The following is a 16,668-nucleotide window of genomic DNA, read 5'->3' as shown; positions in this document are numbered from 1 at the left end:
GAATCACGTTGACAGCACCCTTGCTGTGCTAGGCGTAGCCACACTGTCAATCTGGAAACAGAGGGGCAAACCCCTTTTAAAACCTACCAAATTCCCATTGTGCTGTGACCACCTGAGGGGAGTTGCAGTTTTCTGATTGGTTGGATCCATTATTAGATCTCTCTCTCCTACCTCCCACAGATGTCCTTTTCCTGCTGACCACATGCTGGGTCAGGCTCATGCTGCTTTCACATCGCAAAACCTGCTTTTGAAATGGTATTTGAAACGGTTCTTAAAATGGGTCTGAGCAGTTAAACCCCTTTCACATCTCATGTTGTAACCAGTAAATTACCATTTCATCACCGTTTTGGTACCTTTCACACTGAACCCGTTTCACCCATAGAAAACAGTGGTTGTCATTATAAATGTACTTTTCTGGCCCACACATTATTAATAATTATTAATTAATTAATTATTAATAATTTGGATAGTCGTACGATGGAACCCAGCAGCTTGAAGCATTTTTGCTATGTTTTTATACATGAGGGTATCCTTGACTGTCCCAGTAATTTGGCAGCAGATTTCCTCATCCCCTCTGATCCTAAAGCAGCTCCCTCACCTCTTCATCACTCCAATTAGATATTTTATAATGGCTTTGCAGTCTAAAAGTTTATAAAGCAACTCTCACATGTGTCTCCTGTGTTTTCCAAGCTGTTTCCTGGTTGTGGCTGCTGACATCACACATGGAGACAGCCTATGACCTGCTGGGGCTTGCAAATACCGTTTCAGACCCTTTCACACTGCACAGTGAAATGGGACTGAAACGGGTAGGACCCTTCTATTTTACCGTTTCAAAATACCTGTATTTTGAAAACGGTAAATTGAAGGGGACCCTTTCACATCGCAGCTTGACCCGTTTAGGAAGCCAGTTAAAACGGCAAAATACCGGGTACAAGCTGCGGTGTGAAAGGGGTATCAGAGATGTGTTAAGAGTCCAGAGAGAAACAAAGGGAAGCAAACAGAAGGAACAATGACAGGGGAATAGGTTTAAGTACTGAGTGTCCCCTGTGGAGGTGGAATTTAACCCATGAGGTGACTTTTCAGTAAGAGGTTACCTTTCCCCATGAGTTCTTCCTATGTAGCCATGGCAAGATAACAGATGGATACAACAGCCATACCAATGATAACTTGCAAGTACCTAACAGTTGACCTTATACACAGAATGGAACTTGAAGCATACAGCAATGTACAGGAGGTTGTGGCTAGTGCTTAGCAGGACTGGCTAGAGCTAGACAGGGGAACACATTGAGCACATTAATTGCTGCGGGGAATGAGGTACCGCAAATACAGTTTTACCACACACCTCGTTTCCTCACAGGAGGAGAGGAAGATTGATTTGGAGGACAGAGGAAAGTGCGGTAGTCAGACAGAAAAGTTATTGTGTGAGAGGACCAGGAAGATAACAGGTGGTGGCTACACGGAAGTGAACAGGATGGTAAACAGATGGCGTAGATTTCACAGAAGGAGAAAGAATAGCAGGGTTAGGAGAGATTGACCCAGGAAGTGCAGTGAGAGGACTGCACTACCATTGGTGCCACCAAGTGTGGGAGATTGGGAGGAGAAGTCTTCATAGGTGAGGGCAGATAGGGAGATAGAGTCTGAGGGATCCATTATCTTACCGGACGCTGTCACTTTATGGCAGTGTCTTACTCTACTAAAACTATCAGGTCATGATCCAGGAAGTAATAATAACATGTTACACTGTTTATTTTCTTCATGTGGTGCCAGCGCCACTGGGACATGGGCATCACCATGTTGCCAGAGATCAGCTGACCGCTGCTCACCCAATTCCAGCCCAGATCTCCTGCACATGACTCCAGTATCCTAGCAACAGCCAGGGCTCCCTTTATGTCTCTCCCTGGCCACTGCTCATGGTCAGTACAACTTCTGCTCTATTCTGCCTGCTAAATTCCAGTCTGCAGTATCAAGAGTTTGTCTCAACATTTCAGTGTATTGCATCAACAACTGTGTTTCTCCAGAGCTAGCCAGTCCTGCTAAGCACTATCAAAAGCCACCTCTGCTTCAATTTTAGTCAGCATAGCTGAACACCATTCAGGACTCCTATGTATTTCTCCAGCACTAGCCAGTCCTGCCGATTATAATTCTGGACTGCTGTGTAAGCTGTGTATTTCTACAGTGCTAGCCAATCCTGCAGATTATTATTCTGGACTGCTGTGTAAACTGTGTATTTCTCCAGCGCTAGCCAGTCCTGCTGATTATTATTCCCGCCTCCCGTGTAAGCTGTGTATTTCACCAGCGCTAGCCAGTCCTGCCGATTGTTATTCTGGACTGCTGTGTAAGCTGTGTATTTCTCCAGCGCTAGCCAATCCTGCTGATTATTATTCTGGACTGCTGTGTAAGTGTGTATTTCTCCAGCGCTAGCCAGTTCTGCCGATTATTATTCTGGACTCCTGTGTAAGCTGTGTATTTCTCCAGCGCTAGCCAGTCCTGACGATTATTATTCTGGACTGCTGTGTAAGCTGTGTATTTCTCCAGCGCTAGCCAATCCTGCTGATTATTATTCTGGACTGCTGTGTTACTGTGTATTTCTCCAGCACTAGCCAGTCCTGCTGATTATTATACTGGACTCCTGTGTAAGCTGTGTATTTCTCCAGCGCTAGCCAGTCCTGCTGATTATTATTTCCGCCTCCTGTGTAAGCTGTGTATTTCTCCAGCGCTAGCCAGTCTTGCTGATTATTATTCTGGACTCCTGTGTAAGCGGTGTATTTCTCCAGCGCTAGCCAGTCCTGCTGATTATGATTCTGGACTCCTGTGTAAGCGGTGTATTTCTCCAGCGCTAGCCAGTTCTGCTGGTTATTATTCTGGAATCCTGTGTAAACTGTGTATTTCTCCAGTGCTAGCCAGTCCTGCTGATTATTATTCTGGACTCCTGTGTAAGCTGTGTATTTCTCCAGTGCTAGCCAGTCCTGCTGATTATTTTTCTGGACTCCTGTGTAAGCTGTGTATTTCTCCAGCACTAGCCAGTCCTGCTGAGCACTAGCCACAACCTCCTGTGCATTGCTGTATGCTTCAAGTTCCAGTCATTTCTGCTAAGCAGTATTCAATCTCCTGTGTGAACAGCACTACCTTCTAGCATCAGTCTATCCGGAACTATTCACAGTCACCTGTGGAATCCTCATTGCACCTACAACTGGTGTTCTGTTGAGCTCATTACAGGTTTTACAGCTACAGATGTGTCCTCATTCATCCAGCCTCAATATGCCATGCGTATTGTGAGCCACCAGGTTCCGTGCAACTCTGCCAACATTGGGCATCTTTTTTTAGCCGAAAATGCGTCTTAGAGTGCAATGAGGCTAGGATGCACGAGGAGACTGTGGTGACTGTATATGAAGCGGAACAGAACTTGTATTGGGTAAAAAAAACTACGGCTTCTACACTGTAGCACTTCATGTACAGATTCAGAGACTCAGTCGCAATCCTTGTGCATCCTAGTCGCATTGCATTGAGAATAAGATGCATTTTCAGAAAAAAAGACGCATGACGCTAGAATATTCTCACGCAACCTTGCACGACTAGAGCAAAGATGTACGAGGACACATCTATATACGAGAGAAAGTGCCAGCCTGCTTAACTAAGCACTCCATCGACTCTCCAGCCTGTTCTCGTGGTTCTATAACTTCTGTCAATTCACCAAGTTTGGCTTGCTGATGGGACATTTCAACCAGAGCTTCAGAGTACTCTCTACTGGAGAGCACGGTTTAGAAAGTCTTGTCCACCTCTTGGTACTCTCAGCACTGCCTCATCTTGCTAAGAAGTATCAAGTAACTACTACCCCCATTGACTCCTGATATCAAAGACTGCTGTTACCACAGAGACTATTGTATGTTCTGCTGGGCACCCTCCACAGTTCCCTGTGTTGATCTTATTCGCCAGCCCCACTGTAATCAAAGACTGTACATTGTGCCATATCAGATAACTGTATTCACTGTGTGCAATAAACAAGTTCCATTTACTATCTATGAGTAGAAACCTTCGGAAACCTCCAAGTTTCCATCATACGGCCTCCAGCCATATATCAGCCTTGAGTCCTGCTCCGAATCCAGACAAGGCACAGACACAGAATATGTGACTCTTTTCTGTAATTAGTGTTAATTACTCACCTGTGCTGATATCTGTAGGGATTTCCTCCTCCTTACACTGCTGATCACCCCTCACATATGTTTCTTCTTCTCCCTCTGTATCTACTGCCTTTATATCAGTCACATACGTCTCTTCTCCTTCTATAACTTCTATCATAATATTAGGGAGGTCTTCACCCTACATAATCCACAAAACAATAAAAAAACACCTTAGCAATGCATAATGTTATTAACCGAGATGACACAGTATAATATCAGTGTATAAGACACACACAGCTTCTCTACAGATCACACAGTGACAGTCACTTTGGTGCATTTGGCGAGACCCTAAATCCCACCTACCTGATCCTCCTGTGGGGTCCTGTGATTCTCCTCTGTACAATCCTGGGAATACAGAGGACGGGGACATCTCTCTGGGGTATCTTCGTTACTGGGTACATCTGTAGGAGACACACAGTGACTGAGTACATTGTATATATGTATCAGGTGAGCAGTGTACGGTAACCTAAGCAGCCCACAGTGAGATAGGAATAGCAGGAACAACTTCTTCCTATGCTGTAATTACTAAGGGGTCTATTTACAAACAGCAGACTTTTTGAATCTACTGTAATTGCCCTCATAAATCCAGTGGTCGGAGCTGCCGCTTAGTAAATAAAGCCTCAACTATATGTTCCAGCCTTGAAGTCATTGTAATATAGCAACACAGAGAAAGGATGAATGAACAATTTTGGTATCATCCAGCGCATGAAAAAAAAAAAAAAAAACAACACGAAACGTCGGTGTGACTCAGCACTTAAATGGAGCACAGGCACTTTCTCCATGCTCAGTCATTTCCTTGGCTTGTGGAGCTCCAGATCTTGAGGTCCAGAACTCCTATAATCACAGAGGCCATGTCCTACTGTTGCCCTGACAACACTCTGGTATCGGAGAGCTTGAGTTACACTCTGTGGGACCCTACTTGCTGTCTCTTTCCTGTCACTATCTGGGGACAAGAATTTAGGCAGTAGACTGACTTTTGGACTTACCTCCATCTCAGACCACTACTGCTGCCGTGATCTGGCTCTCAGACCCATCCTGCGCCCTCAACCTGCTTAGGAGCCCTGCTCTACAGCTTCCTCCATTGCACAGATTGTCCTCACTCTGGTGCTGCCCTGTGGAAGACACCAGTTACTCTCCAACAGCCCATGACCTGCTAATAATAGCAGCACTTCTAAGCTCCCATGAAGAGTTACCAATGAGTTCTACTAGAAGAATAAGTCATGACTGTGCTCAATGGGGAATGGGCAACAAAACCAGGAGACGATCTGTGAAAACGAAGCCAGCATACTCTCTAGCCACATTCAAGAACCTGTTTGATACCCACTCTTGAGCTAGGGCTAGGTATCATTGCCTCACACTCCCTTAAATGCCTGCCACAGATGGAATGATCTTCTGTTGGAGGCATCAGCACCCCAGTATTCATCTTCTGGTGGAGACATGGGTGGAATTCTGAACCAGCTTAAATCGCCTTGGAATTGGGAAAGACATTCAGCAAAATCTTCCGTCCATGGACAAACACATTCAAGATGGAGCCCAAACCCAAACAGGGTCTCTTCAAAGTGATCTTAACCCCTTATACTAATACAACAGGGATGAAGAGCGGGATTCATCACCTACTTTCAGGAGGATTAAGAATAAATGAAGATAAAGTAACTTTCCCCACCTGTCCGGATGACTGGAGGGGATCCTAAAAGAGCCGCTGGGAGTTTCCAAACTTTCTGCTCAACTTCCCATATTCATCTATGCCCGCTTAACCCCTGAAAAATGTTGGAAGTCGAGATTGGCAGGAAGATTTCCCCCCATCCTGGAATCCATAAAAACCGGGGAACCCACATCTGAAAGAGGAGGGTCTCTTATTTCAAATGATGTGGCGCCAGACCAGTTATTCTCTGGTGATCATCCATAAATGGGGGGGGGGGGGGTGCCCACTCACCGCCGTAATGTCACTGGCAACTGTGAAAGAGAGGCGATCATCTGTGACCACCAGACAATATCGCCCAGTGTTACGGAATTATTCCCCCCCCCCCCCCCCCCAATAACAAAATCCCCAATAGTACAGGGTATTGGGGGTAACTAAATTACCCCCTCCCGGGGATCAATTAGTCACAGTAATTTACTGCGGCTAAATTAAGGGGTTCTGTCACCGAGTTGGGCGCATCGCCACTTCATTAACAAACCACTTAACGGACATAAAACTATTCCAAGTTTATTCAAGCACATTCCCCGTAAAATAAATGGATTAACAATCATGAACTTGTGGTCACTCCTGTAGGAGATAATCCCACAAGTGATTCTGTTCCCAAAATAGTTACCAACATTTTTTGAGGGGGATTTATTCAGATTTTGAGTCTGTACATGTAGCACAACGGAACCTGGCACAGAAAAAAGCCACCACCGCTTCATCATAGCACACAGAGTCACACGCAGAGATATGTGTTGCATATCGCATTTAGTCAGATCAGTCTCTGTTATGTGGACTACTCAGTTAAGAGGGCTTCCAGGTGGTACTTAGTGACGCTCACACAATTACCCTTGCCCAGCAGTCTTTTAGCCTCCTACGCTGCTAGGCTTCACCTTTAGTAGCCGCTTTTACAGGGTGAATTAGGTCCACCCCGTACTCAGATGCCCTCAGGTCACACCAAGGCGACTGTTGGAGGCTGGGCAAGAGTAAATGCAGTACAGTGAGACGTTCACTGGACACAACCTTAGTAACGCTGCTAAAGGCACAGACGGAGATAATAACAGACTGCACGTGAGTGCAACAATGCACAGGGTAAAATAATAATAAACACTGATTGTATATGAAATGCAACAATGCACAGGGTGGTATAATAATCAAATACAGATAGTATGCAGGGTTGGAAATAAACAGGTGTCTAAAAAAAAACGCTTTTTTTGTGTTAAACCGTTTTTTTTTTATTGTTTTTTTTGCATTAACGTTTTAATGAAGAAGAAAAAAAAAAAGGAGATTTATATTAAGAACTTACCTTGGTTAAATCTCTTTCTGCGAGGTACACTGGATTCCACAGGGAATTACATCGGGGTGTAGAGTTGGATCTTGATCCGAGGCACCAACAGGCTAGAGCTTTGACTGTTCCCAGGATGCATAGCGCCGCCTCCAGGAAATGGAGCTCAGTTTTGTTAACCAGTCCAAAGCAGTAGCAGGTAAAAGAGATGACAACAGTTAGTAGCCACATACACCACATTCTCATGACAGGAGAAGGTATCAGCGGCTAATGCCATACCAACCCAAAGAAGATAAATGCATCAGGGTGGGCGCCCTGTGGAATCCAGTGTACCTCGCAGAAAGAGATTTAAACAAGGTAAGTTCTTACCATAAATCTCCTTTTCTGCAGCAGGGTACACTGGTATTCCACAGGGTATAACATCAGGGATGTCCTAAAGCAGTTCCTCATGGAAGGGGACGCATTGTAGCGGGCACAAGAACCCGGCGTCCAAAGGAAGCATCCTGGGAGGTGAAGTATCAAAGGCATAGAACCTTATGAACGTGTTCACTGAGGACCAAGTAGCTGCCCTGCACAATTGTTCAAGGGTCGCACCACGGCGGGCCGCCCAAGAAGGTCCAACAGACCGAGTAGAATGGGCTTTGATGGTAGCAGGAGCTGGAAGGCTAACCTGTACATAAGCATGTGAAATCACCATTCTAATCCATCTGGCCACGGTCTGCTTATTAGCAGGCCAACCACGTTTGTGAAAACAAGAGAACAAAGAGAGAATCATATCTCCTAAGCGAAGCTGTTCTTTTCACATAAATACGGAGAGCCTGTACCACATCTAAAGACCTCTCTTTGGAGGATAAACCTAGAGAGGTAAAGGCCGGGAACCACAATCTCTTGGTTAAGATGGAAAGACGACACCATCTTAGGCACATAATCAGGGCGAGTTCTAAGAACTGCCCGGTCACGGTGAAAAATTAGAAAAGGTGACCGACAGGACAAGGCACCTAAGTCTGAAATCAGTCTAGAAGAGGTGATGGCCAGCAAAAACAGGACCTTAAGAGTAAGCCATTTAAGGTTCACACACTCAAGAGGTTCAAAACGGAGAGACTCTTCTTAGGCGTCCAGAATGACCGACAAATCCCAAGGAGCCACAGTAAATGTATGAACATCAGGCAGAGTCGCCTTTTTTCTCTGAAACCATATTGACAAGGCAGAAATATGAACCTTGAGGGAAGCCAGACGAAGGCCTTAGTCCAGGCCCTGTGGTAGGAAAGCCAAAAGATTGGCAGTACTGAACTAGAATGCATCAACATTCTTAGCAGCACACCATGTGAAGTAAGAATTCCAGACCCTATAATAAATCAGAGCAGAAGCCGGTTTAGAAAACCCTTTGGCCCTCAGTACTGAAGCTTCAATAGCAACGCCGTCAAAGCCAGCCGGGCTTTGAACGAAGAGGTCTGGGCGCTGGAAAGTAGAAGAGGACGCTCTATCGATAGACCCTGCAGGTCTGAGAACCAATGCCTTCTGGGCCACGCTACAGTGATTAGAAGTAGTATTCCTCCTTCTTGCTTGAACTTCCGTATTACCCTGGGCAGAAGTGACATCGGAGGGAACATGTACAGCAGCCGAAAGTTCCATGGAATTGCTGCTTGAGGAGCCCTTGTCCTTGCTCCGAAGACCGGAGCCCTGTGATTGTGTTGAGACGCCATCAGGTCTACGTCTGGTAGGCCCCACTTGTCCACTAGGAGTTGAAAGACTTCCGGTTGAAGGCTCCACTCTCCGGCGTGTATGTCCTGATGACTGAGGAAGTCCGTGTCCCAGTTGAGGACTCCCGGAATGAACAATGCCGATATGGCTGGCAGATGGCGTTCCGCCCATTGAAGTATCCTTGACACTTCCCTCATTGCCATGCGGCTGCGAGTGCCGCCTTGATGATTTATGTATGCCACTGTGGTGGCGTTGTCTGACTGTACTTGAACAGGCCTGTTCTGTACCAGACGTAGGGCTAGTGTCAATGCATTGAACACTGCCCGCAATACCAGAATATTTATCGGTAGGAGAAACTCCTCCCTGGTCCACAGACCCTGAAGAGTGTTGCTCCAACACCACGCACCAATCCCGCAGACTGGTATCCGTCGTCAGAAGGACCCAGTTGGAGATCCAGAAGGGACGACCCCTGCTCAATTGCTGGTCCTGTAGCCACCAGGTCAGTGACAGGTGAACCTCCGGAGTTAAGGAGATCATTTGAGACCTGATCCGATGAGGCAGGCCATCCCATTTGGAAAGAATCAACCTCTGGAGAGGGCGGGAGTGAAATTGAGTGTACTCTACGATGTCGAAAGCCCACACCATGAGGCCCAGTACTTGCATCGTCGAGTGTATCGACACACATGGGCGGGATAGGAAGTGTCTTATTTTGTCCTGAAGTTTCAGGACCTTCTCTGGAGACCAAAACAACCGCTGGTTGTGGGTGACCAACAATGCCCCCAGGTGCACCATGCTCTGAGCAGGGACCAGGGAGGATTTCTTCCAGTTGATGAGCCACCCGTGGGCTTGTAGGAATTGGACTGTCAGTTCCAGATGAGGAAGAAGAACCTCTGGTGAATTCGCCAGGATCAACCAGTCATCCAGATACGGCAGGATCCTGATGCCCTGACGGCGGAGTACAGCTGTCATAACCGCCATGACCTTGGTGAAAATTTGTGGAGCCGTGGTCAGACCAAAAGGTAAGGCCTGGAACTGAAATGTAGGTTGCTAATAGCAAACCTTAGGTATTGCTGATGCGACACAGCAATAGGAATATGCAGGTAAGCATACTGTATGTCTAGGGATACCATATAGTCCTTGGGCTACAAAGCCAGAACAATAGAGCAAAGAGTTTCCATACGGAATTTGGAAACTTTCACAAATCTGTTCAAAGACTTGAGGTTGAGAATGGACCAGGAGGACCCATTCAGTTTCATGACCAGGAACAGCGTTGAATAGTACCCCCTGCCTCTCTGAGCCAAAGGCACCGCCACTATCACTCCTGTGTCCAGGAGAGATTGTACGACCAAATGGAGAGGCCCGCCCCGTCATGCAGCAGGCTTGTCTGTTTTGGAAGCAGGCTGACGGGCAGCCCAGGCACGTTTAGGTTTGGGCTTAGTGGATTTGGAAGTGCGAGCCTGTTTCGGGCACGCCTGACCCTTTGCTTTACTTGGAGGTCAAAAGGACCGAAAGGAAGTACTTTTAGCCTTTGGAGCCGAAGGAGTAGTACTAGGCAGGCATATAGTCTTAGCTGATGTCAAGTCAGCAACAATCTTGTTGAGATTTTCCCCAAAAAGTATGTTTCCCTTAAAAGGGATCACCTCCAAGGTCTTTTTAGAGTCCAGATCTACAGACCAGGACCGCAACCAGAGAATCCGGCGAGCCAGAAAGGACGTATTAGACGCTTTGGCCGCCAGGACACCGGCATCAGATGCCTCCTCCTGAATATAATGAGAGGCTGTAATAATATATGAAAGACACGGTCTGGCATTAACAGGAAAATCAGACGGTAGATTTACAGCCACATATTGTCCTTGCTGTTATGGCACAGGTCCCATAGGGGGCGCAAGTCTAGCTAGTAGCGCAGTCAGTAAATTAGAAAAAGCAGCCCAAGGTGGATCTTGATTTGCCCCCGTTGCTGCAGACTGACTGTGGGGTATAGAAGCCCCAGTACCTGAACCCTCAGCTGCTATGTTTTCCTCCGGGTAATAGATGGCGTCAGCACTGCATGGTGCAGGATCAGCCATGGATCTACCACCCTGTTTAGCAGACATTATTTGTAAGCGTAACCTTGGGCTGTAATAGTACAATGAAAGCAGACAAAGTACCTGACAAAAAAAAACCCTGTACAGTGTGACTGCAAAGCAGAGCACAAACACAGGATTTAAGAGGTATGTGGTGACTGTAAAACACAAAGAAAAATACCAAAGTAGTATATCCTGTGAAACACTATATTATATGAGGACCATGACGCACTTAGCCCCCCACAGGGTACAGACTATAGGGATAGCAATATGTGTGAGATACACGGAATAGAGATCACACAACAGCTATTGGCACACACAGTCACATGTACAATGCAGAAATTATTACAAACAACAATAAAACTGCACTGGACTACTGAGTAAAGCTATGTAGATATATATATATATATATATATATATTTAAAAAACAACGCACAGTAAAGACTAGATGTATATCACAGGGGACTTGTACTAAATAACCCTGAAGTATGCGCTTGTTCTTAACTAACACTGTCTAAACGACATGTAGACTATGTAAGTGTCCTGTAGAAGCACAGCGCTGATGATGCAGGCAGCTTTACAGAGGAGACATTGCCCCAAGTCCCAAAGTCAGCGCAACATGTGTGTAATGGCGCCCAAACACTGACAGGGAGAGAGGGAGACAGAGAGATGCAGCTCCAGGGCGAGAACATTTACTCTAAATGGTGCCCAGGGACTGGGGGAGGGGCTACAGGCCAGAGCCTTATCCCCTTGCTGGACTTCACCACCGGTACTGCGGGGCCTATTAAAACTGATTTATATGGAATTTGACTTGTGCCCTTGCCCTGGTGGTCTAGTGGGGTCCCTGTACGGCCACAGTGTCCACGCCAGTACGCGCGGCCTGTCTCCTAGAGACCGCGCCGGATCGCGGTTTCAGCGGGTCCCGTCTGGAAGACCCTCTTACCTTCTCCCTATAATGCGACCACGCGATCCTGGAGAGCAGCGGCAAGTGTGTGTGCCCTGAGGAAAACAAGAGCCCTCGGCAGTAAGTACCTGGCAACCGGGGCGCGGGAGTATACAGTGCCGCTCGGGGAGGTGAGGGAGCCGCAGCATGATATGTCAGACTGACATATAGCAGTTTAAAGTGCCTGTGCTGCGGCCCTTGAAGTCTTCTATCTTCTGAAAAGCTCTTTTTCAGGGCTGCCTAGCTCCCTGTTATCTGCCTGCACTGCAGGCACCAACTTACAAACTGAGCTCCAGTGCCTGGAGGCGGGGATATAGAGGAGGCGGCGCTTTGCATCCTGGGAACAGTCAAAGCTTTTAGCCTGTTGGTGCCTCGGATCAAGATCCAACTCTACACTCCGATGTAATTCCCTGTGGAATCACAGTGTACCCCGCTGCAAAAAATGTAATCCTGTTTGTTATAATACTGTGAAACATTGCTATGTATTAGAAACCTTGATCAACCATGTTTTAATACTTTTTAACATTAACAATCCAAAGTTATTAGGCTGTGACTGGCCCCGACCTGGACCCCCTACCGATCGAATCGGTGTGTTGAGGATGCAGTCAACCTTGGCCTGCACTACATTCTACAGCACCTAGACATTCCCGGTACCTACACGAGGGTCCTGTTTGTCGATTTCAGCTAGCCCTTCAATACAATCGGCTCCAGCATCCTCCACCCCAAATTACCTCGCCTAGGGGTCCCAGAAGCTACCTGTTCCTGGATAGTAGACTTCCTGACAGATAGGACACAGGTGGTGAAAGCGGGGAAATTCACCTCTCAAGCGTGGTCCATTAGTACAGGCGCCCCTCTGGGCTGTATCTTTTCACCCCTGCTCTTCTCCCTGTACAGAAATGACTGCACCTCCAAGGCGCAATCCGTAAAGATCATCAAATTCCCTGATGACACCACCATCATAGGCCTCATCAAGGATGGGGATAAATCGGCCTATAGACGGGAAGTAGACCCGGTTGACCTAGTGGTGCAGCCACAACAACCTTGAGCTCAACCCCCTCAAAACTGTCGAGATGATAGTGGACTTCAGGAAGAAGTCATCTAGTGCACCTCCGCTAATGATTACTGCCAGTGTGGCATCGCTAGTGGACTCCTTCAAGTTTCTAAGGACCACAATCTCCCAGGACCTTAAATGGGGGTCCAACGCCGACGCCACTGTCGGAAAAGCGCAGCAGAGGTTGTTCTTCCTCAGGCAACTAAGGAAGTTCAACATCCCTCAGAAGCTTCTGCTCCTCTTCTACTCTGCGATTGTGGAGTCGGTACTGTGCTCCTCGATACTGGTATGGTACAGCTCCACCAGTGTGAGGGACAGATGCAGGCTCCAAAAGGTGGTCAGAACCGTAGAGAAGATCATCGGGGCCAACCTTCCCTCAGTCCAGGACCTGTACCTGTCCAGAGCTAAAAAGCGGCCAACGAAGATAGTAAAGGACCAGTTACACCCCAGCCACAGCATGTTTAACCTGCTTCCTTCTAGCAGGCGTTACAGGGCCGTCCCCGCCAGGTCCACCAGAAGCCTCAAAAGTTTCTTTCCCCAAGCGGTCCGCCTGCTGAACTCCTGAACATTGACTGACTAGACGTACATGTAACTCACTTGTGTCCCTACGGTATATCTATCTGTATGACTTTACTTGCCCCCACTTGCTTATCTGTTACCTACTTGGTTGTTGTATAGCAAACCGAAGACAAATTCCCAGTATACGCAAGTATACCTGGCCAATAAACCCGATTCTGATTCTAATTATTTGAAATCTTTCATTAAAACCAATTTTAGACTAATTATAATTAAAACATGCAAAAGTACTTCTCAGAGAAACGCACAAACACAAAAAAAGGAGTTAAGCATTAGCACTGGATAAGTCACTGGCATTAAACATTTTGAATAAAAACACTAGTTTAGATGCCTTTTCAGTTCCCGGTCTGTTTCGAAGCTTCGAATGAACTAACCCAAAAGAAGAAAAAATTCTTTCTACACTAGCTGAAGATGATTGAGCAGTCAGAAGGTGTTCAATAATGGGAAATACTTTAGGTTTTGAATTGAAGTAAACATGTAGATTAAACCATGAGGTGTTTTTCTGTGTATTGCCTGTTTAATGTGTTGGTGTTGTTTACTCTTTAAGACTGAGTGTTAACTGTGTTTTTTTTCCTGTCCTATGGGAATGTTGGGGGAGAAGCTTAATGCTAGGCAGATTTAGCACCTCTCTTATCTGATTCGCCTCCCTATATCTTTGTTGTGTGTGTGATTTACTGCATTGGTTCAGCTTACTTAGACGAAGACCACAAGCAACAAGAATGTGGAATAATACCAGGGATTCCCTTACAATAGGGTTTGTTTTTTAAGAAGCTTGCAGTCACAGCATATATAAAAAAAACACAGAGTGGTTTTTTTTTTTTTTTTTTTTAAACCATATGGTTTAATCCAGCCAACCCTGATGGTATATAAATGCAACAATGCACTGGATGATACAAGCAACTAAATATCAAGGGATAATAAATGCAACAATGCACAGGATGATATAAATAATCAAATACAAGAGGTAACTCAAACTCTGAAAATAACCAATGCAATATCCCAGGACTTAGCTTAAACTGTCCGATGTGGATTCTGAAGAAGCCCGGAATTTGGAACTGGAACAGACCCCCCTGAATGGGAGTAGAGATTCAAGACACTGCGACTGAGACCAGCTTCAGAGCAGGATTACACTGTGTGCAGTGATAACAGGCTTGGCAAATGGAACAGACAGCACTAACTGCACAGATTCTAGATTCCACCAAGGAACAGGGACAAGATACAGGAACTTGAAGCTATAACCGGCTTCAGTTGAATGGCAAGCTGGGTAATAAGGGGAGCAAGCCCCAATATAGATGGACGGAAAACCAGACACAAGGTAATGGCCTAATTATCTGACGACAGGTGAGACTGCACAGGCCATACATATAGGAGACAGGCTGCAGTTACACAGACTCACCAAAGGCAGCCTGCAACAGTACCTCAAACAAGTACATAAGAAAACCTGGAATGCTAACAGAAATACAACAGACTGACAACATAAAACATAAACAGAATGCAAGCTGCATTCGCAGCTTGTAACAGTCTTGCGGTACGTCCTAGGGCAACGCATTGCACATTTTTCGGGTAAAGAGATGCAAAAAAGACGCCCGACGCCAGAAGAGTCACGTGGGACCTGGCGCTCCAGGAGGGGCTGTTTGGCGCACCAATAATGTGTGAGCACACATCTATAGGTTGCTTCTGTGATCAATGAACAAATCTACAGAGGAATCAGTACAATTTGTATATATTTCTGACATACCATTACCAAATTTCTGTTGATGTATCTCCAGGATGTCCCCATCGTGCAATACAATTGTGAAAATCTAGTATTCTTAGGTTATGCTCATTTGTTCCCATTAGTAGTGGCAGCTATATGATGAACAGAGGTTATAACTGTAAAAAGGTGATTCCGTTACCGGTGGCAACGCCCTCATCAATTATTACAGTGTGCAGAGATTCCAATAGGAGAATGAATATCCAGGTAATAGTATTTACATAGCAATAGTTTAAGTCAAAACTTCAATCACTACGTTCCTCTACCAACACAGAGATCTAATCACACACAGAAGGTTTATCACTGGAGACCCCTGTGAAGACACAATTTCATAAGTATCGTGTAAAGTGCTATATAGACACTGCAGAAATGAATATCAAGATCTCCTGAGATACTGGCCATCACAGTCTGGTATACATCATCCCAACTGGTGTACACTAATTATATTGTGTGGAGAAGACTGGTCAGATCTCTGGGCTGGTAACACACAGTGACATGATATGAGGGGCAGAGCAGGAGTATAATAGGGGCTGATGGCTCCTGATGTATGAGATACACCAGAGAGTGTGGGGAGGAGACTGGTCAGATCTCTGGGCTGGTAACACACAGTGACATGATATGAGGGGTAGAGCAGGAGTATAATAGGGGCTGATGGCTCCTGATGTATGAGATATACCAGAGAGTGTGGGGAGGAGACTGGTCAGATCTCTGGGCTGGTGACACCTAGTGACATGATGTGAGGGGGAGAGCAGGAGTATAATAGGGGCTGATGGCTCCTGATGTATGAGATACACCAGAGAGTGTGGGGAGGAGACTGGTCAGATCTCTGGGCTGGTAACACACAGTGACATGATCTGAGGGGAGAGCAGGAGTATAATATGGGCTGATGGTTCCTGATGTATGAGATATACCAGAGAGTGTGGGGAGGAGACTGGTCAGATCTCTGGGCTGGTGACACCCAGTGACATGATGTGAGGGGGAGAGCAGGATTATAATAGGGGCTGATGGCTCCTGATGTATGAGATACACCAGAGAGTGTGGGGAGGAGACTGGTCAGATCTCTGGGCTGGTAACACACAGTGACATGATCTGAGGGGAGAGCAGGAGTATAATATGGCTCCTGACTCCCCCACTGGGCAGGGACATTACACTCAATAGTCTGTTGGATAAGAGATTGTTGTAGTAACTGAGCAAGGAGAATAGGTTACACTTTTCATAAGTAATAAGTGTTTATTACTCACCTGTGCCGATATCTGTAGGGATTTCCTCCTCCTCACACTGCTGATCACCCCTCACATACGTCTCTTCGTCTCTCTCTATATCTTCTTCCTCATTAGCCATCACATATGTCTCTTCATCTCCCTCTATATATTTAATCTTTATAAATGTCAGATATTCATCCTAAGTAACCCAAAAAACAATAAAATAACACAATAA

The 16,668-nt window shown here is 46.1% G+C and overlaps 1 protein-coding gene across 8 annotated transcripts in view; it reads right to left on the bottom strand.

Moving 5' to 3' along the window:
- LOC135056951 (zinc finger protein 850-like) overlaps nucleotides 1-16,668 on the bottom strand; it is a 155,141-nt gene that overhangs the window by 10,453 nt on the left and 128,020 nt on the right. For all 8 annotated transcript variants that reach the window (XM_063962737.1, XM_063962735.1, XM_063962733.1 and 5 more), the window contains 3 exons: nucleotides 16,473-16,632; nucleotides 4,482-4,579; nucleotides 4,161-4,317 (listed from right to left, as the gene is read on the bottom strand). In XM_063962737.1, the coding sequence (XP_063818807.1) occupies nucleotides 4,161-4,317; nucleotides 4,482-4,579; nucleotides 16,473-16,632 (415 nt within the window). The remainder of the gene's footprint in view (nucleotides 1-4,160; nucleotides 4,318-4,481; nucleotides 4,580-16,472; nucleotides 16,633-16,668) is intronic.

This window comes from Pseudophryne corroboree, chromosome 3 (genome assembly GCF_028390025.1).
Source record: "Pseudophryne corroboree isolate aPseCor3 chromosome 3, aPseCor3.hap2, whole genome shotgun sequence".
Taxonomy (NCBI): domain Eukaryota; kingdom Metazoa; phylum Chordata; class Amphibia; order Anura; family Myobatrachidae; genus Pseudophryne; species Pseudophryne corroboree.
The sequence above is the reverse complement of the archived record's forward strand: the minus strand, read 5'-3'. Positions and strand labels throughout refer to the sequence as shown.